The 26,172-nt window shown below is 33.3% G+C and overlaps 2 protein-coding genes across 4 annotated transcripts; one reads left to right on the top strand and one right to left on the bottom strand.

Annotated features, from left to right (window-relative positions):
- Nucleotides 1-1,387: 1,387 nt before the first annotated feature.
- Nucleotides 1,388-21,588, bottom strand: hpo (serine/threonine-protein kinase hippo). Of its 2 annotated transcripts, XM_088263335.1 has the most exons (9): nucleotides 21,415-21,588; nucleotides 10,309-10,567; nucleotides 9,253-9,480; nucleotides 8,400-8,718; nucleotides 7,423-7,550; nucleotides 6,590-6,725; nucleotides 5,746-6,001; nucleotides 3,482-3,611; nucleotides 1,388-2,466 (listed from the first exon to the last, which is right to left on the bottom strand). In XM_088263335.1, the coding sequence occupies exons 1-9, from the start codon at nucleotides 21,426-21,428 to the stop codon at nucleotides 2,308-2,310; spliced, it is 1,629 nt and encodes a 542-aa protein (XP_088119461.1). In that variant the 5' UTR covers nucleotides 21,429-21,588; the 3' UTR covers nucleotides 1,388-2,307. The 2 variants fall into 2 exon arrangements, with proteins under 2 accessions (XP_088119461.1, XP_088119462.1); XM_088263336.1 differs by lacking the exon at nucleotides 3,482-3,611 and having other exon boundaries at nucleotides 2,326-2,466; nucleotides 21,415-21,583.
- A 943-nt stretch (nucleotides 21,589-22,531) lies between these two features.
- Nucleotides 22,532-26,007, top strand: LOC148307418 (cilia- and flagella-associated protein 20). Of its 2 annotated transcripts, XM_088263397.1 has the most exons (3): nucleotides 22,532-22,955; nucleotides 23,075-23,420; nucleotides 24,164-26,007. In XM_088263397.1, the coding sequence occupies exons 1-2, from the start codon at nucleotides 22,680-22,682 to the stop codon at nucleotides 23,390-23,392; spliced, it is 594 nt and encodes a 197-aa protein (XP_088119523.1). In that variant the 5' UTR covers nucleotides 22,532-22,679; the 3' UTR covers nucleotides 23,393-23,420; nucleotides 24,164-26,007. The 2 variants fall into 2 exon arrangements, with proteins under 2 accessions (XP_088119523.1, XP_088119522.1); XM_088263396.1 differs by lacking the exon at nucleotides 24,164-26,007 and having other exon boundaries at nucleotides 23,075-24,145.
- Nucleotides 26,008-26,172: the final 165 nt, after the last annotated feature.

Genomic DNA, 26,172 nt, shown 5'->3' with positions numbered 1-26,172 from the left:
CAGCATCTTATTTAGGAGACATCATTATAAGCTTTTTTCTTCTTTAAAACAGAAATGTTTATGTGAAATTATTGACAGGCGGGGTATGAAAGAAATGCAAATAGATATTGTGTAAAAAAAAAACTCAATTTTAAATATAATAATAAACATACAATTGCTTTATAATTGAGCAACAATTCAAGGAAGTACCGTTATACAAGTAAATGTTATTAGGTTGGTAGAAAAATAATTGCTTAAATGAAAGCGTGTTGTATTATGTTCAATTTAACCTTTTGATTGCCGGTTAGATAGCATGCCCAAAATTTCTAGGCAAAAACCGTAATATCTTCGTAAAACACTATTATCATATGAAATGTCTCCACATGTTCCAATGTTAGCACTGTCAAAAAATTTGATCTTGGCTAGGAAAATTGTACATAAATGAGAGGCGTGCTAACAATGATGTGGTATTAAAAAGGTTTACGTTAAGTTATGTCATCTTTGATTCTATTATTAATTCTGCTTCAAATTAAGCTACAGAAAAAGAGCAATTTTTGGAATGTTTAAAAAACATAGTAAAGTAACAGGAACATTGCTTTTGATGAGGATACGTTTGTGGAACATCAGTGCAATGGATGATTTAAAAATGCAGTCCATCAGCCGACGATTGCTTAAAACAGCTTAAAATTTTCAAAAAGCTGGACATATCGCTCACTCCTTTCAAGAACGTCATAAATCAAAATTCGTCAATTTTCAGTTGTGCATGTTTTCGGAATGCCCAGAAAATATACTATATCCCAGCAAAAGAGGCATATTTTTAACTTAATATTTACCCGCTACAGGGCAAAAAATGTTGTTTTTGCATTTTTAAGAAAATGTATTGTTTAATTATTTTCTTAAATAAACTTAATATTTTTCAAATGGAGAAAAAACCTTCAGGTTTTACCTAAAAAATCTGTTGCACAGTAAAACGTTCAATAAGTGGCTTAATATTTATTTTTAATACATTGTGTTATATTTTCATACTTTAAAAACGTTCTCCTGAAAAATCAAGTTTTTTGATTTATGACGTTCTTGAAAGGAGTGAGCGATATGTGTGCACTTGACCTGAATAAAAGTAAACACAATGCAATTATTTTGCCACCAAACTGATAGAAATTAACACTTAAAATATATTTTACGTTAATACCTTATATTAACTTTTTGAAGCTCGATAAGAATGCATCTCTGCTAATTAATCTAGATGGCAGTGAAACTCCTTTTATTTCACCACCGTAGGAAACTATTAGCAATTGTGCATCCGAGGAAGATACACGGGTAATACAAAAGCAATCCAATTCAATCTAAACTAGATTTAACACAACGTTGGTAAGTATTACAATATGTAGTAAATAAATAAACAAGTTAATGACAGAATACACATATATATAAAAACTCTTACTTAATAATAAAAAGGATTTCCTAAAAATAATAATAGTACTGCACTTTTCACATAACCATGTTAAACTAAATTTCATAATGTGTAATTGAATTAATATCTGCTTTCAAGATCTTCTATTTCATAGCTAATAAATTAATTTTTACCAGTGCATATTATAAGTCAACGCATAATTTTATTTAAACTCGCTTTGTTTTCTTCAATTTGAAAAAATATTACAAGATTCATAAGACACTTCTTGTTAACAATATGTTCTAAATTTGAGAAATAAATAACAAAAGTTGGAGACAAATACATAAACTTATATTTCCCTCCATTATATATAATTATTACTATTATGCTGTTTGAAATATATAGTATGCGTATATATATAAATCCAGTTTCACAAGTAGTTCCAGAGGGAGCAAATTCTGATCGACCAATACAAGAGTTTATTTATATTAGATTTGTCGGTGAGTGATGGTGCGATATTACCGCCTAAAATCAAAAATGGCCTGACAAACCCCCATTTTATTTACAATTTTGGAGCTAGTAACAGATTATACCTACACATATAAGTGTTAGCTCATTATAATGCCAGACTTATTATTTTGCCGCAATTATAACCAAGTTCAACTGCATAAAATACACAATCAAGATTTGCAAAAATAAAAAACTGTTGTGATTCCGCTGCTTCAAATAAATGACTTAATTTTTGTACTTGCTATTACTATTATTATCACTCAAAATGTTTCGTAAAAAAAGAATTGCTAAAAATTCGATATCGTAAAGGCGTCTAAAAAGCTTTTTGTAATTGTTGGGATGAAATGTCCCATCGAAGTGGGTCTGCGTGATAACGTATTGCAGTGATATGTCACACGGGCTCGAGGCGGTGGAACCGTAAAGGCACGCTAGAAGTTTTGTTGGCGTTTTCTTCTTGTATCCATGGCGTCGAGGATCGGTTGCCTCTTGGTATTGTACCTCTGGTGGAGTTCGTCTATTTCCCTCTCCATTTCTGAGTCTAGGTTAGCCACCCTCTCTTGAAGCTCTTCATACGTGAGAAATTTTAGCTGGAAAAATTATACTTATAAGTAAAGCATACCACTACAGGATAAAGGAGCGATTATAGAATTTTATTGGACTTTCTCACAGATTGTTTAAACAAAAACCATAATCCCTAATACAATCGGACCTCAACTTTCGCACATGATTGGTTCCTGAAAATGTGTGCGAAAGGATTAAAATAAAAATAAAAACAAAAATTGTACTTTAAAATTTGTATTTATAAAAAATTACTGAGTACATATTGAATAAAAATTATATTTTCTTAATAAACTTATCAAGAAATGTTTAATTTTACTCTTTTTTTATTTTCTTCATAGAGAGTTCTGTAGGTAACATGAAGTACTATTATGGATTGCCCTACGCACTTGAGATATGCATTCTCCATTGGGATCACATTCAATTCAGTACGTACATGACAATTTTCACAGTATGGACCCGGTTCATATGCATTTCACAGTGTGAAAGGGAAACAACTGCACGGCAACAAAACATTTTTGCATTATTGCCAAAAAAAGATTTTTTTTAAATGTGCGAAATAGCGAATTGTGCGAAAGTCGAATGTGCGAAAGATGAGGTCCGCCTGTATAGGAATATTTAAACAACAGCATTTAAATTAATAACTTTATATCAGAAAATAGTTAGATAAGAAGTCAGTTCAGCCAATTACTGCAGCTAGGAGGGATTACTAGAACCTGGGTAGATTGCATCATTTGATCGATAAAACAATTATAATACATATCGTAGTCATACAGGAGAAAGTGACCGAGTGCAGTTGTTTACAAAAACGTGATCATTGACTATTTGATATCTTACTAACTTAATATTGCCCTAAAAAAATCCCAAAGGATTTTAAACTTGAAAGTATAATATATTGAGTTGTTAAAAATGACTAACTGCATTGATGTTTATTTTCTTTTCCAAGCAAAAGTGACTTAAATGGCCCTCCTGAACATTTTACGTTTTGTTAGTTGGTCACTTTCTCCTGTACGACTACGATATATCCAATCAAAAAGTACTTACAAACTCAAAGTCACTGTTGTCAACAAAATTTCTCTGGAACTTGGGCTGATTATCATAATGGTAATTGATGGGGTGGGGGGCGGCCAGGGGCGGCGGGGGGAGGGGAGGCGTGATATCTCCTACTTCCAATCTGTAGTGATATACAAGGAGTGTGATCGTCATGAGCAAATCAATTACTAACTCTATGCCAGACTTTTATTGAGGATGATTTCATATTCACCAATCCATGCCATAAATCCATCCGACTTTTGAAAACCTCTGGCTTGTGAAGTTTCAATCTGTGCATCTGCACACATATCACAATGTGTATGTATAGCTGTTTATTTGTAACTTTTTATGCACTTTTGTATAATTAACTTTCCGCACATTCACGGTTACAGCAAAAACACACGTTAATTTCTTTAAACATATTTTTCTACAATATAATAAAGTATAAATACTTTAACTTTTAATTAAAAGATTTCTTTTAATTAAAAGACGAAGATAATAAATTGTGGTAAAAAATAAATTGTATGGGAAATTTGTAAAACAGAATATATTTAATCATTTATTCTTCATGCACGGGCACTCATAAACACAAAGGTAAAAAAAATTATCATACGAGCATGTTATGGCAACCGGTAAAAGATTAAGTCTTCTACTGATTTGAGCCTTTTTGAGAGATTTTAGAGATTGTAAGTGAACTGTCAATCGGCATAGTGACTTTTGCAAGAGTAATGATTTTTCTATTCCATTTTATTCCTAACTCAACAAGTTTTGGCAGATTATGTTAAATATAATAATAAAATAAAATAAAAACCCTTATCCGCACCCCAATGGTGCATAGGGCACTGCTTCATATGAACACAGTGTTATCTTGATCGTTTACACACGAAGGAAAGGTGATCAGCCCTCCGCTTCAGGTACCAGTCCAGGGTAATATTGAATAAATATTACAGTGAAAAAATCACTAATATTTATTTGACCCCCCTGGGAATCGAACCCGGGACCTCCAGAACGGTAGCCGAGCGTGCTGACCATTACACTACAGAGGCGGACAGATGTTAAATATAGACGGTTCATATTCTTAATTTTCTACCGATTGGAGCCATTTTGTAATAAACTTAATAATTTAAAATAACCTGGTTTGCAAGTGTACTACTCATACAGGACTCAATCGACCAAAATTAATGGGGAAAAATCTCAAAAAAAAATTAGTGGTCAAAAGGATATTATTATGTTATATGTTCTGTTAACCAGTTAACTGGGCGGGCATGTAAATACGTCAAACGTAAACAATATCGGCAACGGGTAGGACATATGAATACGTCCTGTAAATATATGTTGCGCCCTGGAACGGGCAGGACCTATATTTTCAAACAACAAAGGTAAAAAACAAACATCCATACATGTTTCGACATTAATTATTTTCTTTTTTTTTAATTTTGTATTTTCTTTTGTGATTCATATATAAATAAACGAAAAATTATTTACTTTATAAAATTAAACAACTTTTTTTTAACCACTTTTTTATTAATACAATTTAACCTACCGGTTTCGACAAGAATCTTGTCATCATCAGGGTTTATTAAATTCTAAAACATTAAAATACTCTCACCAAAAACTTCCACACACTCTGTAAAAATCCTAAATGTTTTATGTGCTATTAAAAATCCTAAATGTTTAATCGGAGTGTGTGGTTTTTGGTGAAAGTATTTTAATATTTTTAATGTTTTAGAATTTAATAAACCCTGATGATGACAAGGTTCTTGTCGAAACCGGTAGGTTAAATTGTATGAATAAAAAAGTGGTTTAAACAAAGTCGTTTAATTTTATAAAGTCTATAAAATGTGCCACAAAGTATCTGCGGAAAACATTCTAGAAAAAATGTATATTTCATAGTCTTTTCATTTATTTTAAGCATATATAAAATATATGGATACATCCACCGCGCGTGACGTACTGACACGTCCTAGTGAGAGAGTTCGCGCCCGTTGTATGTTTCGTATTTCAAAAGTTAACTCTCCGGTTAACAGGTTCATAGGAGAGCTTCACCAAAAAAACAGTATGGTAAATTGATATAATTATTGTTAGAGTGTTTGATAATGTCCTAAGAAGAGGAAACGCGTCACGTATTAACATATACATAAATAAATGTAGAATTCAATCCAACAAACCTTGTTTTATTTTGGATATATTACCCAACAATTCAATATGGAATTCTACCAACTGTCTGCAGTTACAATAAATATGATGTAATTATTTTATTTCCCGTCCCTACTAACCTCTGTCTGTCGTCATTGATTTGGTTATAGTTGTGTGATGGCTCCAAGGCCTCTCTGTGCGCCGGGTGATGCATCATCCCTAAGTGATTGGTATTCATATTGTTCTGACTAGCGGGCACCACCATCATATTGCTATTGGTCTCCTTGTCTGCGTTGTTCTCTATGGTAATGTGATCGGGTTGCTTCTTATCAAAGTGCTCTAGAAATAGTGGGCGATACTTCGGGCGCGGGTAGTCGCAACTTCCCGTGTTGTGTCCTGAAAACGAGTCACAAATAAAAATAAGGTAAAAAAAGAATTTACGAATTTCTATTTTAAAAAGTGATTAAAAGATAATACTTTTTATCCCGTTATATATTTTGCAAATATTTATTTTACTTTATTGTTAATTATAATTAAAGGTCAATTAACCCCTTAAGTCATCATTAAAAAATTGAAAACTGGAAAAAATTATACCTTTTTTTTAATGAATGACTTTTTTTACTGACATAATATATATCCTCTATAAAAGCCATTTCAGGGCAAAAATGAGATTGAAAGTTAATATTACGGTGGATAGTGTCGGTCAAGAAATAAAAGGAATTCATAATTATATAATATAATGACATAAATGCAAATAGCTATCATCAAAAAAAAACAATAACAATTCATCAAATTGATGTATATAGTTATGTCAACACGTGTATTTTACTTAGCAAGTAGGTATATACAAGCGCAGTTTTAAATTTCTATTTGCTTACTCTTTTTTCATGATTAACCATTAAATCAATTAAATGGGATTATTTTTTACCATCCATCCAGGAAAATGGGGTGTGTGCCAATAGTAATAGAGTAATGGAGACCTACTTTTCATGGTTTGCTCATCAGAGTCACTGTTGATGACCATGGTCCCGAGGTCGGGCTGCTGGTCCGTCAGGAGTGTGCCCCCGCGCCCTGGCACCAGTGTGCCGCAGTCTCCGCCTCCCTCCCCTCTAGCCTCCTCCTAACAACACCATTGCAGACCTTTATCAAATATCTAACAAAGATAGAGGCAATTTGCATTTCTTTACTCCAAAATTTAAAAAATTTGGTAAAGTATTTCTACCTACTCAGTTGATTCATGCTAAAGAATCGGAAGGATATTTCTACCTTCTGCGCTGGCCTCTTTTCAAAGTCAGAAAAGAAGGAATTATCCAACGTTTTAATATGAATATTATGTATTAATCTCTTTGTTAAGATGTTAACTATATGTACATAATTATCAAATCCCGTCACCAGCGGTCCACTGGCATAAAAAACACCAGTCTGAAATGTGTTAAAATAAAAATATGGAAGTCCTATGACATCCATTTTATGAATTTTTGGATTTATTACACTCCCTGTCGATGCCATCAATCAAGGTCAAAATATATGAGAAGTTTTAAAATAGGGCAATGAGGAATTTCGGAGAAAAAGTCTCTAATTTTGTTTGTTTGTCTGTCTTGCAAAAGTTATTGTACTCGGCCTCACTTTCCCCAGGAATGGCCCTGACTAGACAGACGGATCATGAATTATTTTCTTTTAAAACAGTTTGCAGTCTCTCTGATATGAAAAAGATGTTGTCATTATTCGTATGAGTGCTGAATAAATAATAAAACATCCCAATAATGATAAAAAATTAAAGGTAAATTATTGGCAGTTAAATTATGTTCCAAACTTACAGATTCGTCGTGATTCTGCTTGATTTGTGATACGGCATTGGTGGCCATGTTTTTATATGATTGATTTTCTCTCAACTGATGAGCTTCAGCAATTATTTGCCCTAAAATCGTTGCGGGTTTCGCTGCACCTGATTTAAAAAAAAAAGAAAAATTAATAGTTGTATACATATTTTTTTAAAACAACAAACAAAAACAAACTAACAAATTGTTTCACCGCATTGTTTTCATTGTAAATATATAGAGAACTAATTACAAAATACCTCGGTTTCTGTAAATTCAGGACAATAACAATTTACTATGTATTAAGCATGCGATATGGCAATGTAAAGCAATTTTTTAATATTTTATTTTACCATATACAGTAGAGTCTCGGTTATCCCACCTTCGGTTATCCGGCCCTCCGAGTTATCCAACCTACCTGGGCAATGCCCCTTTACCCGACTGCACACATTATATTTGCGCGCCAAGCAACAGTTCTCAGTCCTCAGTGCTTTGCCATAAGTACATTTTGATGTTTTAGTACGTTACATTCAGTTATGTTACATGTACATATTTGAAAAGTTTTCAATTTGTAAATAAAATTAACACATTTTCAATGTCGTTTTTATCATTTTCCGTATTATCTGACTTTTTCGCTTATCCGACTTTGCCACGGCTGGTTTAGGTCGGATAATCGAGACTCTACTGTAATGTGAATATGATGATATCGGTGGTTGGAGCGCTACGTGCAGTGCAGTCGAGGGATAGCTGGAGAAGAGTTACAACCCTCAATATTGAGGACTAAGACGGAGAAGAGAGATAATACGATTGAGATTTTATACCAGATAGCTGTGCTAAAATTCGGCATCGCATTTTATCATTCTACAAATGTTAAAATGCGATGAAAAAATAGTTTAGGTTGGATAATCGAGACTACTGTATTTGATTTAAAAAATTATATAAAAGTACATGAAATACGAATGCAAAGGTTTAGTTACGGATAAATTCGTGGTGGAGCAGGCCGCCGGCGGTGGCCCTCGCTTTGGGGTTCTTGACGAGGCACTGACTCACGAAGTCGATGAACTCGGGCGACCACTTGTCGGGCTCGCGGAAGGAGGGCGGCGGCTTGGTGGGGATCATGAAGATGGCGCGCATGGGGTGGATGGATCCGTACGGCGGCATGCCCTCCGCCATCTCCAGCGCCGTGATGCCCAGCGACCAGATGTCCGCCACGCAGTCGTACCCAATCTCCTCGATCACCTCCGGCGCCATCCAGTACGGGGTACCGATTACGGTGTTGCGTTTGGCCATGGTGTCCTTAAAATACAATTAATTATAATGTAATAAAAAACACACAAGACCTTTTCTTATAATTTGTGTCCAAACATCAACTCTATTATCGGTCTGATAACCCATTATCAAGGTGGTTAAATATCATTTTTTAACAATATCCAACGAGTTCCCTCTCTAATATTAATAAAATCATTTAAAAAAATCAAATCTTCCCTCGACTAGAAACTGACAGTTTTTTCCACTACATGACATGCGCAAATTTTGTAATTTTGATACGGCTTCTGCATCAATGTGTTTGAAATATAGAGTGTCCCTTTGCCATATAATGTGAGTTTATGCTTGTGAATTGTCCATAATAACTGTTTGAATGTAAATTTTAATTATAATCTTTCTACATATTGAATTTCAAGTTTTACAAGAGACTATGATGACATATTGATGACATAATATGTCATTAGCGATCAGTGAATTTCAGTATAAACTCAAATCGCTCGAAACTTACATTTTTGGTTAAGAAAGTTATAAATATTTTGAAAATAATTATGTGATTATAATTACAGTCAATTGGCCAGCAACTCCGAAATCTGCCAGTTTTGCATGCCCTTCGGAATTGAGAAGAATATTTCCCGCTTTGATGTCCCTATGAATTTTTCTACGTAGATGTAAATATTCTAATCCTTTGAGGGTGTCACATAGAACTGTAGCAACCTCGTCTTCAGTCAGGGTCTTTTTTCTTAATTTTATTATGTCGGATACGGAGCCAGCTCCGCAATATTCCATAACAATCTGAAAAGAAAATAAAGAAACAATATTTAGAATAAGGTAATCTGAAAAAGTCATAATATATTAAAATATCAATGCGTAATGTACAATTGAAATCCATCAGATATTTCCAACACCTAAAAACTCAAAAGTGGGAAAATGTATATTTTGATGATTTACTAGTGTTTCTAATTTATGTTACATGGAAAAGTAGATTAAGATGGTTTGGACATGTGGAACGTATGAGTGAGGAAAGAACGGTTAAACAAATTTATAAGGCGAATGTAGTTGGAAAAGAAGCAGAGGAAGAAAGGAAAACTTAGCACAATCAAGTATGTCAAATACTTGAAAGCGGCCAGGTCAGGAGTCGTAATAATTGTCAGGTATGTATGAGGAGATGCATGAATGTGGAAGAGGTGAAAAATGTTTACAAAGAAAGGGTGGTGTGGCGTTCGATTTAATTACTAAAGTAAATACTAGGCGTTGCGATGGTTTTATCTTCTTCTTTTTCTACTACTTGATGTTAGTTTTTTTAGATGGGAATTGCATTTAATGGATCATTTAATCAATAGAAATGGATCTTCCTCGAAAGATATCTAGAGGAAGACCAAAAAATTCATGTATGCTGCAAAGAGAAAACATGGTTCAAAGACATGGCCTTGGTGACGTTGTCCATGATAGAAGGACCTACAACCTGAGGACGAGGAGAGCTGACCCCAGCAGTCTACAAAGACGATAAGTTGGGATGTAGCCCGGAAGAAGAAGAAGACTTCTCATCACATATTTAAGTATAAACAGAGTGGTCAAGATAATGGAGGATGAAGGTAGATTAGCGCTGTCCGTGTTCCTCACCCACAAGTCCGTGTTCTTGAAGTAGCTCCCGTAGTACTTGACTACGTAGGGACTGTCGCACTGCTGCATGATGGAGATCTCCTTAATGATCTCCTGCAGGTCCGTGTCCACGGGCACCTGCTTGATGGCCAGCACCTGCCCCGACTCCTTGTGCAGCGCCTTGTACACGCTGCCGTAGGACCCTTCGCCCAACTTGCAGATTATGTCAAACACCTCCTCCGGCTGCCTCGTCAGGCTCTCCTCCGAGAAGATCAACTTGCTGGAATAACAAAATATGGCAAAAACATTAAAAACAATAAACGCACTCCAACAGGAGGTTTCATGACTCATTCGTGTTTTATCATGAAATAAGGTCTTTAACCCTTTGTCCGATTTGCCCATACTTGGTACGGGGACCTATTCACTCAGTCGGGTACTATGTATGTACCAAGTACGGGCACCAGTTGAAAAAATAGCTCAAAATGATTTTACCGTATTATTTTATGAGGTAGTTGAATGTATTATTGCAGAGTGGCTCTATGTGTATGAACATAGAGCCACCTATTCACTCTATTCGAAAATATTAACAAATAAATTGTTATGGCCCATAAAACCATCATAAATAAGATATTTTAATTGAAAATTAAATACTAGATGGAAAAAACCTTTGTGTATAACCTTTGTAAACTATCAGTTTTAAAAGTAGTTAATAATTCTCGTCAAAAAAAAACATTTAAAGAAAACATAAAAACTGGAAAATATTGCTGTTTAATGCCTATTTAGTGCATTATTTCATCATCAGAATATTTTTTTTAAACTGTTTATTTTTCAAATAAAATCTTCATTAAAATTAGGTCAAAGGGTTAGGAACCGTCAAGAATGTAAAATTTTGATATTGCTCCCGAATTCTTATCTAAACTTCTCCAGAATATTTAATTAGGTAATATCTCTTCAGTTCTCCCCTGACTTAATGGACTGTAGGGTTATGATTTATGTCTATTTCCATAAGTGCATTCAATGCATGCACTTTGTTTTCATTTATTCAAAGAAAAAAGTTAAGAAAAAATATCACTTAATTAAAAAGTTCTAACTAATTAAGGATGGCATTCTAAAGCGAAGTAAGAGAGCAAGCAAATAAGGCCTCTGCTGTAGCTGGATGCTTAAAAAATTTTGTATGGAGAAACAAATACATGCTGAAAGAGAGTAAGGTGAGGATCTATAAAACCTGCGTAAGACCGATCCTGACATACGGCACGGAAAGAAGAGCCGACACCGCGAGAACAAAAAGCCTTCTTAGGACATCCGAAATGAAGACTCTGCGACCCATTGCAGGCCTAACACTTCGCGACAGAGTAAGAAAATCAGATATAAGAAAAATCTGCGATGTTGAAGATGTTGTGCGATGGGGAAGAGAAAGAAGACGTTTCTGGAGAGATCATGTGAGAAGAGCGAGTTCGGATCGAGTGGTGAGGGTGGCAGCGGACAGCAGCATAGGCGAGATCAGACCCCCAGGAAGACCACCTAAACCGAGAATGACAGGACCTAGTCCTAAAAGAAGAAGAAGAAGAAGAAGATTCTAAAGCGAATAGTCAAAAAAAATATTGCTGAAAATTTATTAAAAGTTTTGGATACCGTAAAATGATTAATGGGGTTTTACCTAGTTATCATATTATATATTATAATATCGCATCGAAGAACCAAATAATATATTACTATTTTAGAAAAAACGTAATAGTAAAAATTAATTGATTATTTATATTGCGCACGTGAATAAAGCCGACCGCACCGCGTGGACATTCGTAGAAAAAGTTTTGATATTTTTTTTAAATCACGTTATTAAAAATCTAAAATTGAGTTAGATTAATAAAAACCGAGAATGAATTCGGTTGAAGAAAAAAAGATTGTTTGGAAACGAATCAAAAAAGAAGAAAAAAAAATACTGTGGCGTATTTAGTCTGAGAATAAGGCAATGTCAAACGAAATTAGTGCATTAAGAACTATTTTGAGTAGATAGTGAAGAAAAGGAAATAATTTATAGAAAAACAAAAATTACTTCGTAAACGCGCAAAAATTACTTAGTTACAACAATTAAATATAATACTCAAAATAATAATACTCAAAATAAGACAATAAAAATACTATTCAAAATAAGACCTCAGATTATGAACTTAATTCGTTTCGTCAAACTTTTCGTAACCCGAATTGTTCGCATGTCGAAACCAATTTTCCCATAATGTCATTTTTTCGCTACCACATTTAGCTACGCGTTATGATATGTCCCAGTTCTTTCGCAGTGATCTCTCAGAGATCTCGATCCACGAAGTAGGTGACTTCCTGTTCGTAACCCGAATTATCACAAAATGTTCGCGAACCGAGGTATTTTGACGTGTTTTTTTCTTGAAATCCGAATTGTTTGTAACCGGAAGCATTTGTAACCCGAGGTTCCACGGTACTATAAATCGCTCACTCCTTTCGAGAACGTCATAAATCAAAATTCGTCAATTTTCAGTTGTGCATGTTTTCGGAACGCCCAGAAAATGTACTATATCCCAGCAAAAGAGGCATATTTTTAACATAATATTTACCCGCTTCAGGGCAGAAAGTGTTGTTTTTGCATTTTGAAGAAAAGGTATTGTTTAATTATTTTTTTAAATATACTAAATATTTTTGAAATTGAGAAAAAACCTTCAGGTTTTACCTAAAAAGATCTGTTGCACAGCAAAAAGTTCAATAAGCGGCTTGATATTTATTTTTAATACATTGTATTATATTTTTAAACTTTAAAAACGTCCTGTAAAATCAAGTTTTTTGATTTATGACGTTCTTGAAAGAAGTGATAATATTTTCACGTATATTTTTTTATTCTAATTATATATTATACATAGACGTACAGGTCTCTTTTTTTTTGTTCTCATGGTCTCCAACTGTATTGTAACTGACTCACAAATGTTTACTAACCCCGCTCCCCTACTGCCTACAAGACCTCGCTATGGACCAACAAACCATCTCGACCACTTGGCCAACAATTACTCGATGATTTTAACATATCTTTCGTATTTCGGTTTGGTTTCCAATTGTTACCCACCTTCGCGTAAGAAAATACTTTCTTTTTTTAATTTAGATAAATTTAAACCTGGACCTCGGATGAACAATAAGAATGACGAAGTAAATTTAACATTATTTAATCAATCTTTACTATATTGTATTTATAGTAACCGGGAAACAGAGGTTCGGATGTGGTGAGCGATTAGTATCCACTGCACAGGACTTAATTGTGTCGCCTACTTTAAAAATCCGCCAGATCCAATTTTATAAGATTTTAAAATAAATACTCTAACGGAATGCCAATTGTGGGTTTTATTGTTTAAAATATTTATTTACTTGAAAACCCTGATAAAAAATACTAAAAAACAGCGTTGTATTTCAAATTCCGCTATATTCATGGAACTTGCCTTCCGACCCATACCGCCCTATCAGAAAGCGGGGATAGGTCAAAAATTAAGATGACGTCATTATCGGTCTGTGTCACGTGTTTTTTTTTTAATACTGAAAAAAAAACTAAAAAATGTTAGAATTCTCTATATCATAATATTACTTGGAGAATTTTGCATTTTTTGAAAAATCGACTTAAGTGGATCTGGCGGATTTTGAAAATAGGCGACACAATTGTCCGTTACGCGTACGTACTTATTTAAATCGTATAAATATTACAAATGCAAAATCCATCATTCAACGTTTGCGTAAAGGATGAACAGATGACGTGATCAAATTATGTTTGTAAATTAATAAGCAGTAAGTAGCTGTATTAAAACGAATAAGTCAGAACGGATTTCGATAGCCATTTCATTAGCGGCTTCAATACAATGAGCGGCATTGCGTCGCTTGTTTAAGGACTCTCGGCTTATGGCTTGACATTCAAATTGAAAAGGAAAGCAAAAACGTTACGCTGTAAAGGTAAATCAATCAATAAAATATATCAATGAAAAATAACACGTTCATTACGTTTAAAAATTTATTTTATTTTATTTTATTTATTTAGAAATTTAAAAGAACATTAACATAAATACATTTACAAAATGAATAACAAATAAAACAGGTAATTGTAAAATTCCAATTACAAAATTTTACAAATGTTAAATGAGTTAAAAGTAAACAGCAGGAATAAAATATAGCAAAAGTTAAGAAGGTTAATAGGCAGACTTAATTTAGAGCTAAAGTAAAAATAATTTTAAAAAAAACATACAACAGTTATAAGATGTACACGTTGAGAAGAGCAATAAAGCAATGCAAATTATAATAAGCAATATTATGTACAAAGAAAATTTATACATAAAGTTATGCTGCAAAAAACGAAAAGAAAATAATTTCAAGGTTTATCGAGCATGAATTTACATGTGTTTTTTCGTAACTAAAGGCCAGACGTTTAATTAGAGCAGTCATCATTTCAGGAGTGCTCTAGACCAACTTGTCGAGAGGAGTGAGGGGAGAATGTCAAAGTGGAACTGAAAAATAAACAAGTCTCCAACTCTCGAGACACCGGCTAAACAAAGAGGGAAAAAAAATAATTGCCCAGAAAAAAATACGAGGGTATTTCTTCGTTGTTAACTCGAAAACTACAGAAATCAACTAGTGAGAGACATTTAGGTACGTTATCATCAATTAATAGTAATCTAAATTTAACGAAAAATTTATAAAACGCGAATACTTTATGTATTTTAAAACCCACCGAGAGAAATTTTTCAAAGCCTCGGCAAACTCTTACTAAAGGTCATCAGTACATGAACTTCTTATAACCCTTATCCGCACCCGTATTATTGAGGCTTTAAAAAATGATTTTGATGGGTTTTAAGATACCTAAAGATGTTCGGTTACCCTCCATAATGTAGTGGCTTGAGCATCTGGCTAACGTGCTGGAGGTCCCGGGTTTGATTCCCAGGGGGGTCAAAATAAATATGGGTGGTTTTCACTTTCATATTTATTACATATCACCCTGGACTGGTCCCTGAAGCGCAGGAGTGATCACCTTGCCTTCGTGCAATTAACGATCAAGTTAAAACTGCATCGATGATGCAGTGCTCTATGCACCATGCCAAAAGGCGGGGTAACCGGGTAACTTTTTTTTATTTTAAATTAAATATTTAAATATGATTTTTTATTAAAGGAATAACCCGCAAACCGTCTAACGCCCAGACCAACTTAATTTTTAGTCTGAAAAATACATCACAAACACCCAGACTAATTGAAAATAAATCTTTCTTGAATTCATTTTGCAATCGGCGGGAATCGAACCCGGGACGCCAGTTCCGCAGTCGAGCGTCTACCCAACTACGCCACGGCGCCTGTCTGTATCGGCGACCAGTGCTGTGGGCGTACGTGGCAAATATTATAGATGTTCGTATAGTTTTACATATATAAATGCGCCGCGAACCATGAACCGCGTTATCAGAACAAAAAATTGATAAGCCAGCATCGGAAGTCGCGTCCATACTCATGTTAAAATGATGCTCTTCCGTCGATTTATTTATTTATTTTAAAGTACGCATTATTTTCAGATTTCTTTTGATTATTTCGCTCACTCCTTTCAAGAACGTCATAAATCAAAATTCGTCAATTTTCACTTGTGCGTGTTTTCGGAATATCCAGAAAATGTACTATATCCCAGCAAAAGCGGAATATTTTTAATTTAATTTTTACCCGCTACAGGCAGAAAGTGTTGTTTTTGCATTTTGAAGAAAAGGTATTGTTTAATTATTTTTTTAAATATACTACATATTTTTCAAATGAAAACCTTCAGGTTTTACCTAAAAATATATGTCGCACAGTAAAAAGTTCAATAAGTGGCTTGATATTTATTTTTAATACATTTCATTATATTTTTAAACATTAAAAACGTTCTCCTAAAAAATCAAGTTTTTTGATTTATGACGTTCTTGAAAGGAGTGAGCGATTTGTAAACTGGACACAAGAGGCAATTTTATAATATTATATAGGTATGCATATTTTATAAGGGAATTTAATAATCCAATATCAAAACTATAGTGCATCAATAGAATTCGTCGATTTATACAGGACGTTTGGAAAATCCTGAAAGGGGTGATAAGGGGGGTTATTAAAACCCTTTAACCATGTAGGCAAAAAACCAGTGCCTATCCTAACTTACCCGCGTGACATATCGCTCACTCCTTTCAACAACGTCATATATCAAAAATCATCAATTTTCAGTTGTGCATGTTTTTTGGAATGCCCAGAAAATGTACTATATCCCAGCAAAGCGGCATATTTTAACTTAATATTTACCCGATACAGAGCAGAAAGTGTTGTTTTGCATTTTGAAGAAAAGGTTTTTTTTTTAATATACTACATAAAAACATTCAGGTTTTACCTAAAAAGATTTGTTGCGCAGTAAAAAGATCTGTTGCACAGTGAAAAGTTAAATGAGTGGCATGATATTTATTTTTAATACATTTCATTATATTTTTAAACTTTGAACACGATCTCCGGAAAAATCAAGCTTTTTGATATATGACGTTGTTGAAAAGAGTGAGCGATATAAAAACGCAACCAGTAGTACCTACCTAGCTTACCTTACTACCTATCTCTACTGCCTACCCTAGAAAGTAGTACCAGCTTACCTTACTACCTACCTCTATTGCTTGCCCTAATTAATTCTTTGCGCACGCAACTGATGACCATGTACCCTATTGTGATACTTGTTATTTTTATTTTTAGTCATATTCCCAGCAGTGGAAAATTATTACCAACACAAAGGATTAGCAGTTGGCAAGGTCGTCAGGAGTAAGTAGCTAAGAACAGTAACGGCGACATTCTCCAACGATGAAACATGATAGGGCAACTCTTAGCAAGACAAAAGTGCGAAACATAAATAATGTGAATATGATAATACTATTAATAATGTAGAATAAAATAACAAAAAAAGAATAAAAGTACTTAGTTATTATTTTATTTCATAAAATGCAGTTCCACCAAGAAATTTCAGTACAAAACTTAGATTAATACAGTAGAGTCTCGGTTATCCGACCTTCTGAGTTATCCGACCTACGAGACAGTGCCTCTTTTCTTTACACAGAGGTGAACTATGGCAGAAAACAATTGGTAGACAACACGATATATTTCCCGGATGAAGATTCTAATAAGATACTCATTCGAATCACCACTCGGTTAGAGATAATTGATCATTCGGAAACGACCTACTTTTTCAAAGAATCATTCGATTATTGGCATCGCGAATACCATAAATGATAAATCACTACTAGCTTTAAGACCGAGAACAAAAAATGCCCTTCATAAATAAAAAAATTGATAATAACTCATACTCCTTTTTTTATTCCACCAGATATATTTTTTTTCTGACGGGTTTCTTGGTTGAATTTTTTCAGGAATATAAACACCCAAGATTATTAGTGAAACAAGTTAATGAAGAAGAAAGCTACATTTTCCTAATTTCCTACTTCATGATGTTTCCTCGAGCTGTAATGCTCCAGATGCACTTTCATTGTGAGGAAATGTTTAAAAAGATTTAAAAGTTTGGCAACATTTAAATACCCAAGTATCAAGTAATTGTAAAAATAAATATACCAATACAGATTATCATCGTACTTTTCATTTGACAATAAGAATATTGTAGCGGAGAAAGACCAACATAATTAGAATTATCATCATATTTATTTAAAGTAATGATACCACTCGCCTAAACCATATCATTACTAGTGAGTCTATGGGGAGTTTAAGGATGGGGAAGAAAGATATGAAAAATACAACATAAGAGACCCAGATTAATTTAAAAATAATTCTTTCTACAAGTCAAGGTGTCAATCTTCAGTGAAGGCGCAGAATGCTCGGAATATATAGAACTGCCTGAATATTTTTTTTTTGGGAATTATACACCTTGTACATAACAAATATTTATTTTTTTAGTTAGATTGACAATGATAAAAGCCAATTAAATAATTCCACATGTATGTTTTGAATACTGTTGTATATTAAGAGAGAAAAAAGAGAAGAGAGGGTTGGTGTATTTGAGTGTATGTGTGAGTGTGTGAGTGTGTGAGTGTGTGAGTGTGTGAGTGTGTGTGTGTGTGTGTGTGTGTGTGTGTGTGTGTGTGTGTGCGTGCGTGCGTGCGTGCGTGCGTGCGTGTGTGTGTGTGTGTGTGTGTGTGTGTGTGTGTGTGTGTGTGTGTGTGTGTGTGTGTGTGTGTGTGTGTGTGTGTGTGTGTGTGTGTGTGTGTGTGTGTGTGTGTGTGTGTGAGAGAGAGAGTGGGAGTAAAAGGGTAAGGGTATGGTATAAAATTATATAATTAGTAAACTAATTAGTGAAAAATTGCCTATCCACACTCTGTCTGGAGTGTATTCTGCAATACTTAGCTTCAGACATTGCAGAAAGAGTAGCGGGAATGAATATGATAGAGCGAGCCATCAATAATTGCACAAAGCTCTCATTTCTTCAAGCTCTGATGATGGCGCAAGGAAGCTTGAAATTGAGAGGGACCATTCACTGGTAAAGTAGAAATCAACAGGGCCAACATTGCCAGCCATTAGGTCAAGGATTCAAAGGAAAAAAAAATATTAGCACTGTTTGCCCGCCTCACCGAACAGTTCTGCAAACATACAAACCAGATCATTATTACTAGATTGTCGTGTTTGTATCAAAATATTACTTCTTAGTAATAGTCCTGCCAGTGTACTTGTTAATTTTAGAAAAGATTTATGTAAACGCAGAATACAGACATTCCCCTATAAAGCACACTTGAGGTATTATTATCCTGTTAGTATGATAGACATAATATAGTATCACAAGAAAATTTAAGTCTAAAGTACAATTGATTTCATTGAGAATAAAAACACAAATTCTTCTTCTAAACCCTTATCCGCACCCAATGGTGCATAGGGTACTGCATCGTATTGAGGCAGTGTTATCTTGATCGTTAGTTACATGAAGGCAAGGTGATCACTCCTGCGCTCCAGGTACCAGTCATGGGTAATGTTAAATAAATATTACAGTTATTCATTGAGGATAAAAACTCAAGTTCAACGTACAAAATACAGACTATTTATTTATTATTTTTTATATTATATTTTTGTTTCGATAAATGCCTCACTAACCAGATTTCGTGACAAGATGACAATTTTAGTATATAAAAACAATACATACCTAGGATCTATAAATCTATTTGTCAAATAACTTACAAAACAGGGACAAAGCAATTTATTAGAAGTGAATACGGAAGCCAGGCCAATTACAGAACTTCGACCTATCATCAGCTAGTATAATTTATCACTTTAAACACTGTGTAACATTCACTGAAGCACAGTGTACAGGTCACAAGACTTGTAAATATCTAGAATTAAATATTCCCTTCTCATAAATTGCTTCCTTTGTGACACTATAATACACATTGCTAACAATCCCTCACGGGTTAAAGCCATTTAGCGAACTAAGATGTGAACATATATGATTATGGATATATTTAACATATATGGACCAAAAGTACGCTTACAGTAAAGAGAATTTAGCCTCTGACAAAGGACTTCTCTTGGACAAGACCAAAATGCAATAACGGAAACGATTATGGAGAAGACAAAATACTGTAAGACTGGCTTGCTGAAATAGTATATCATGGAACAAAAGAGATCAAGAAATTATCATAGAACTCAACCACCCATAATATTGACATATCGCTCACTCCTTTCAAGAACGTCATAAATCAAAAAACTTGATTTATCAGGAGAACGTTTTTAAAGTTTAAAAATATAATACAATGTATTAAAAATAAATATCAACCCACTTATTAAACTATTTTCTGTGCAACATATCTTTTAAGGTAAAACCTGAAGGTTTTTTCTCCATTTTAAAAATATTAAGTATATTTTAAAAAATTAATTAAACAATACCTTTTCTTCAAAATGCAAAACCAACACTTTATGCCCTGTAGCGGGTAAATATTAAGTTAAAAATATGCCGCTTTTGCTGGGATATAGTACATTTTCTGGGCATTCCGAAAACATGCACAACTCAAAATTGACAATTTTTGATTTATGACGTTCTTGAAAGGAGTGAACGATATGTGGAGTGTATTTACCTCATAATTATATTTGGCAATTATGAGGAAAATACAGTTCAAAGTATTATGTAAAAATGAAGATGATCATTTCTGCAAGTTCTGTACACAGAATCTAGGAAAAATGTTAAAACTTGATTCAAAATAAACAGACTTTTGACTTGACAAAACAAACTAGCCATTTATATTAATATAACATCTTGGTAGTTTGGGAAACATTTATTGATGCTATTTTAATGGTTGATGACAGGTTATACCCCATTTTCATGGTGAAATATCTGAGGGTTAAAAAAAATTGTGATAACCTCCCATTATTTACTCCCACCTAGAGCCAAAAGAGCAAAATTGCACATTCACACACTTGCCAATTAATACCACAGTATTTGGGCATGATAGCTTTTAAGGGAAGACCCAGACATATCACTTAAAATGTAGACGGAAAAAAATTGCTTCTTTTTGTGATTTGAATCATCAACACAGGGTAAAATCTAATTATGAGGAAAAGTTTATACATCGTGGACTTATAAAAGTGTTAGACTATTCTAATATATTAAGATAGTTTAAGACGTAACGGGGATAAATAGACAACATTTGTGGCCATACATGGTGATGTGTAGAATTACAAGGTATTGATATAAAGTGAAACATGTATAACATACAAATAAACACTCAATCAGATAAATTTAAATATATATATTTTTTTAAATGTAACCATGCAAAGCATATACTAAAGCATATACCTCGCCGAATGGGAATAGCGCAAAAAATATTCTATAATTTATTTAAGTAGACCAAAAAAATACAGGAAATCTTCGAAATGTTTTTGTACAGCTTGTAAATAAATAGCAAAATAATGAAAATAATTTGTAAATGATGGATAAGTCAAAAAACGTCAGAAAAAAACAGTAATACATTACAAGGAACAATAACCATTTCCTCTTTATTTGATGTAAATAATAAATATTAACATTTTATCCATAAGTTTGAAAAAGAAGTCTTGAAAATAAGGATGTCAACACAAATAAAAGGAACGTATATATTATAAACTAACCTTTTGGAAGACATTACCGGTATCCTATTACACTAATAAAAAATCACTATAATAACTGAATTTACACTAGTTTCATAGCTGAACTACAGAATTGTCTAATTTCAACTGAAATTGAGCGGTTTTATTACGTCCCCGCCTCCATGATCCTCAGATGGCAAAATCACAAATTGACATGATATTTTTTTTCGCATTCCGTTTATACGTCGTGTTTGATCGTATTGCACATTTACCAAATAATTGTTTATGGTTTAAAATAAGAAGGTACCTACTTTTGTATAATTTGCCGTTTGGGATGATAATCCATTGACTTAATTGGGATGATAATCCATTGGGATAATTCAGAATAAATAAATGACCACAATAATTTTGTTTTTTTTTCTTTGGTCATGGTCATAGTTCTTTCATTTATAACATTTAGAATATTTATTTTATTGTATTATTACTGCATTATAGTATTGATTTTTTTTGCAAAAAGTACTCCTTCTTTTCAGCGAAACATATGCTGAAAATAAGCAGTACATAATTTTTTTTATGCCCATTTAACTTTTTATATTCAAACGTATACACAATGCAAGAATTTCCTTTGTTTAATTCATTATTTAACGGCAATTATTTAAAAAAATCAAAATAATTTAGCAATGAAAATTATCTTTAATTGAAGTTTTACATGGTAAATATATCTATTTCTTAAAATTTATTTTGACACGTGTTTTTAAATACCGTATATCTGAGTCTAAATTTTAGAGTGTGACCTTGGGACATTGCAGTTTTTAAGTTTGAAAGTTTTAATTTTAATTAAAAATGGATAGATATTACCACAAAGTGACTGCCGAATCAACTTATGAAAATGAAAATTATCTTCATGTGTTCCTTCCCTTTTTATATTAAGTTCGACCCTCTCCTCCACATTAGTTTTTGACCGAGGTTTTTTTCTTTTGAATTGCGAATATTTGAATCTCGTAAAAAAAATCAATCTCGAAAAAAACCACCATGTAGTTGGTAATAGTTTTTTTAAAAGATTACTGCATCGCTAGGTAAATACAATACTAACATAAGAACAAACTATATTTTTTTAATAACGAACAAAATTGTCTTTGCTTTTTTGTTTTTGTTTTTTTACACTGGTATAGCGCGTGTGGCCGGTTTCAAATTTTTGTTTACCATGTTGTCAAAATAGATAATGTCGTGGGAAATTATTGATGTAACCTTACCATAGTAACTAAATGAATCTTTAATTATTATCTTGTTTTCATTCTGATATCAAAATGTTTAAAAATACCTTTCAATCCGGATTCCTATCTATATTATACAGCATCGGTAGTAAACCTCTACAAATATGGGACAAAAAAGTTCGCAATGGACACATTAAAAGGATTACCGATAACGATATACAGAGTCTGGTATTAGAAATAGTAGGCACAAATGTCAGCACGACGTATATTACTTGTCCGGCTGATCCAAAGAAAACACTGGGAATCAAACTACCCTTCTTGGTTATGATTATCAAGAATTTGAAAAAGTATTACACATTTGAAGTTCAAGTAAGTATATTTTTTCGTATTAAATGCTATTGAAGAATTGTTGAAGCAGTGATTCGAATCGATTATCATTGTTTGTAGTCTTAACTACTACAGGAGATAATGCTATCCTTCGATTCTAGGTACTGGATGATAAGAATGTTAGGCGAAGATTCCGTGCCAGTAATTACCAGTCAACTACCCGAGTTAAACCTTTTATCTGTACGATGCCCATGAGACTAGATGAGGGATGGAACCAAATACAATTCAATCTCGCCGACTTTACACGCAGAGCATACGGGACAAATTATGTGGAAACCTTGCGGGTGCAAATACACGCTAATTGTCGTATCAGGAGAGTTTATTTCTCTGATAGACTATACTCAGAAGACGAGTTGCCTGCTGAATTCAAGCTGTTCCTACCCATTCAGAATAAATCCAAAGCAGTCGCCGCTACGTAACCCAATACAAATTTAGGAAATTAAAAATGTATTTAAAAATAATCTTTTTAAAATATTATTTTGCTTTTTGCACTTTTTTTGACCAACATATTTCACACATTTTTTAAATACATAGTTTAAAAAAAAAGGTTTATTTAAATATTCTTAGTTGTTCACCCCATTATTTTTTTAATCCTATATGCTCATTAACATGAATGACAGTACATGTTTAGAAATGTTATGGCTTAAATATATTATTATTAAATTACATATTCTAATGAATGAAGTGCTTAATCTATTTAGGTTGAAACAAAGTATTATATAGGGTCATTTCAGGTTTTATATCATCAGATAAACTTTCTAATATCTTTTTCATTTCAATTTTAATGTTTTTTTCCTATATCATCTTAACTTTTCTCCTTCATTGTTCTTATTTGTTGACTAGCTTCTTTTTGTTTAGCGCCCACCTAATGTCAACAACTGAAATCACAAGATTTATTAGACGCAAAGTTGTCCTTTTAAAAATAATTAAAAAATTTTAAAAAAACATTGTAAAAAATAAAAATATATATATATACAATCACCATTGTAATTTTTTTGATATAATAAAAATGATGATAAAAACCTAAAAAGACCCTATTCCATGTGTTTCATAGGGTCTTGTGGTGCATTAGCGCAAGATGGCCATTCAAACTCGTTTGACTCACGAGAGATTGTACCTCATAATTGCTTCGAAGGACATATCCAGTGTAGCAAATATTACAGTAATTTTTTAACTTGTTTCTGTTCCAGAATGCAGAACTTTGTATAATTACTTTGACGCCACTGAACACAAACTGAGAAAGCATAACTTCCCTTTTTCAGGCAGCCTGGAGTTAACTCTATTTTTTCAATTAACTACTATCTGCTAATTTTTAAATCCTGATTTATTACATTTTTATAACAAATATTAACCTTTTGAAGTAGATACATTTTCTGTAATAAATTTTCAATTATTTCATTACCCACCTGAATCTTGTCATATATTTTTGATGGTGTTTATTAAACTCCATTCAGTTTATGCCAAGGTCATGTCAACAACAAAAATACTTTTTTTAATTAATATTATTTCCTATTATTTTTTGACATCTCAACATAGATGAAGAAGAATATAAAAGTCTGGGCATTTACGGGGCTTACGACCTTAAATAATACAAAAAACTCCTAATTGGAGATAATCCAGATTTGTGAACAGGTTTTTGGACACACTCAAAATGTTGTAATATTCTTTCACCCACAGACGCTTTATTTATAAGCACCTCCTTGATACTGTTCTTGTCTTTCACAAAAGTAACCAAAATGAGGTCAATTAAAAATATTGCATCTGTAGGTGTGGATAGTAAAATCCCAATATAGGTGACTATTTGCAATAAATTTTGAAGATACTGCTTTGAACCTCGTTTTGATGAAATACAATCTCAGAAAAGCAATTATATTACTGTCATTGGTTAAGCTTATTATAATGTTACATTTGTTAATCATTTTTAAATACCAGTTTCTATGTTACCTCTTTTTTCAATGTAAACATCTCTCATCAGCAAAATTATTCATAAATATTTAAACCTCTAAAAAAAACATTTGACCCTTTGCAGTAGAAAGTTTTTTGGTATGTGGATACCGCCAACTCGAACAAATTACGAGATTTATTACTATTTAGTTGTACACTAATTATTCTGGTCTAATCATATTGAAAAGTAGAAAACCTATATATTTAAAATATTGAGTATCAAGATTTTATTTTCTTGGTGACAGCGGCGGGACTCGAGTAGTACGGCAATCCATGCAAGCTGCCTCTATGGCTACACTCGAGTGCTAGGGGTTAATTAGAATTATTCATATACATAAATATTATTAAGTTTGCTTCTTGGCCCATCCAGCCATATTTTTTTACAATCTGCCCGTTTACAAAAAAGTTTGTCAACCCCTGCTTTATACAGTTGAATCAAATCACGCATAGATGATAGGGCAAAATTACTCGCTTATCTTCTTTATTTTGAAGTCCGTTATAACTTACTTCAGCCCTCTTGTGTACCAGCCTTATTGAAAGAAGGCCTCCCTCTTGGACTTCCACAGTTGTGTATTGGACAAGACTCTCTTCCAGTGCAGACCACTTTTTTAATGCCATCGGACCATCTTGTCTGGGGCCTACCCACGCTTCTGCGTCTTGTTCTAGGCCTCCAGTGGAGGATCTTTTTTGTCCATCTAGCCTCAGACATATGTGCCACACGTTCGTCTGTTATGCATTCTTTTAAAATTTTTGCAAACTGACCCCAATATCATGTAAATTGGTCCAATAATCTTCCAAAGGGAAATAATATGAGAAAATTCTGGAAAATCAAATACAGTACTGAGATTCTTCTTTTGAAGATGGTTTACATACTATGGGCGTTTGTGCACTACACGGAATTTTACCATCCGGCACTTAAGTTAGCGTGATAAAACGATGATTGGCTTGCGTTTTTGTCCATCTTTCTTCGGATCGGTGTGTGAACACGTTGCGCGTAAATTCGATAACGCTAAACTGTCGTAGTCGCTTTTATTTTTCAAAACCGGACTGCTGGACGGTAAAATTCCGTGTAGTGCACAAGCTCACTATACCTGCTAGGTTGGAAAAAGCATGTCCAAGGAAATAAAGGTTTTCTTAAAAAAATTGTAAATTTATTCACTTGGTGGTTTTTAACAAGCCCAGAATGCTTTCTAATTTGCTTGCATTATTATTCATTATTTCACACTTGTTTACCGGAACACATGTTTCTGTTTGT

Source organism: Brachycentrus maculatus, unplaced genomic scaffold (assembly GCF_059751285.1).
Source record: "Brachycentrus maculatus isolate JH-2025_06_01 unplaced genomic scaffold, ASM5975128v1 h1tg000199l, whole genome shotgun sequence".
NCBI lineage: Eukaryota > Metazoa > Arthropoda > Insecta > Trichoptera > Brachycentridae > Brachycentrus > Brachycentrus maculatus.
This window is presented reverse-complemented; position numbering and strand designations above follow the sequence as displayed.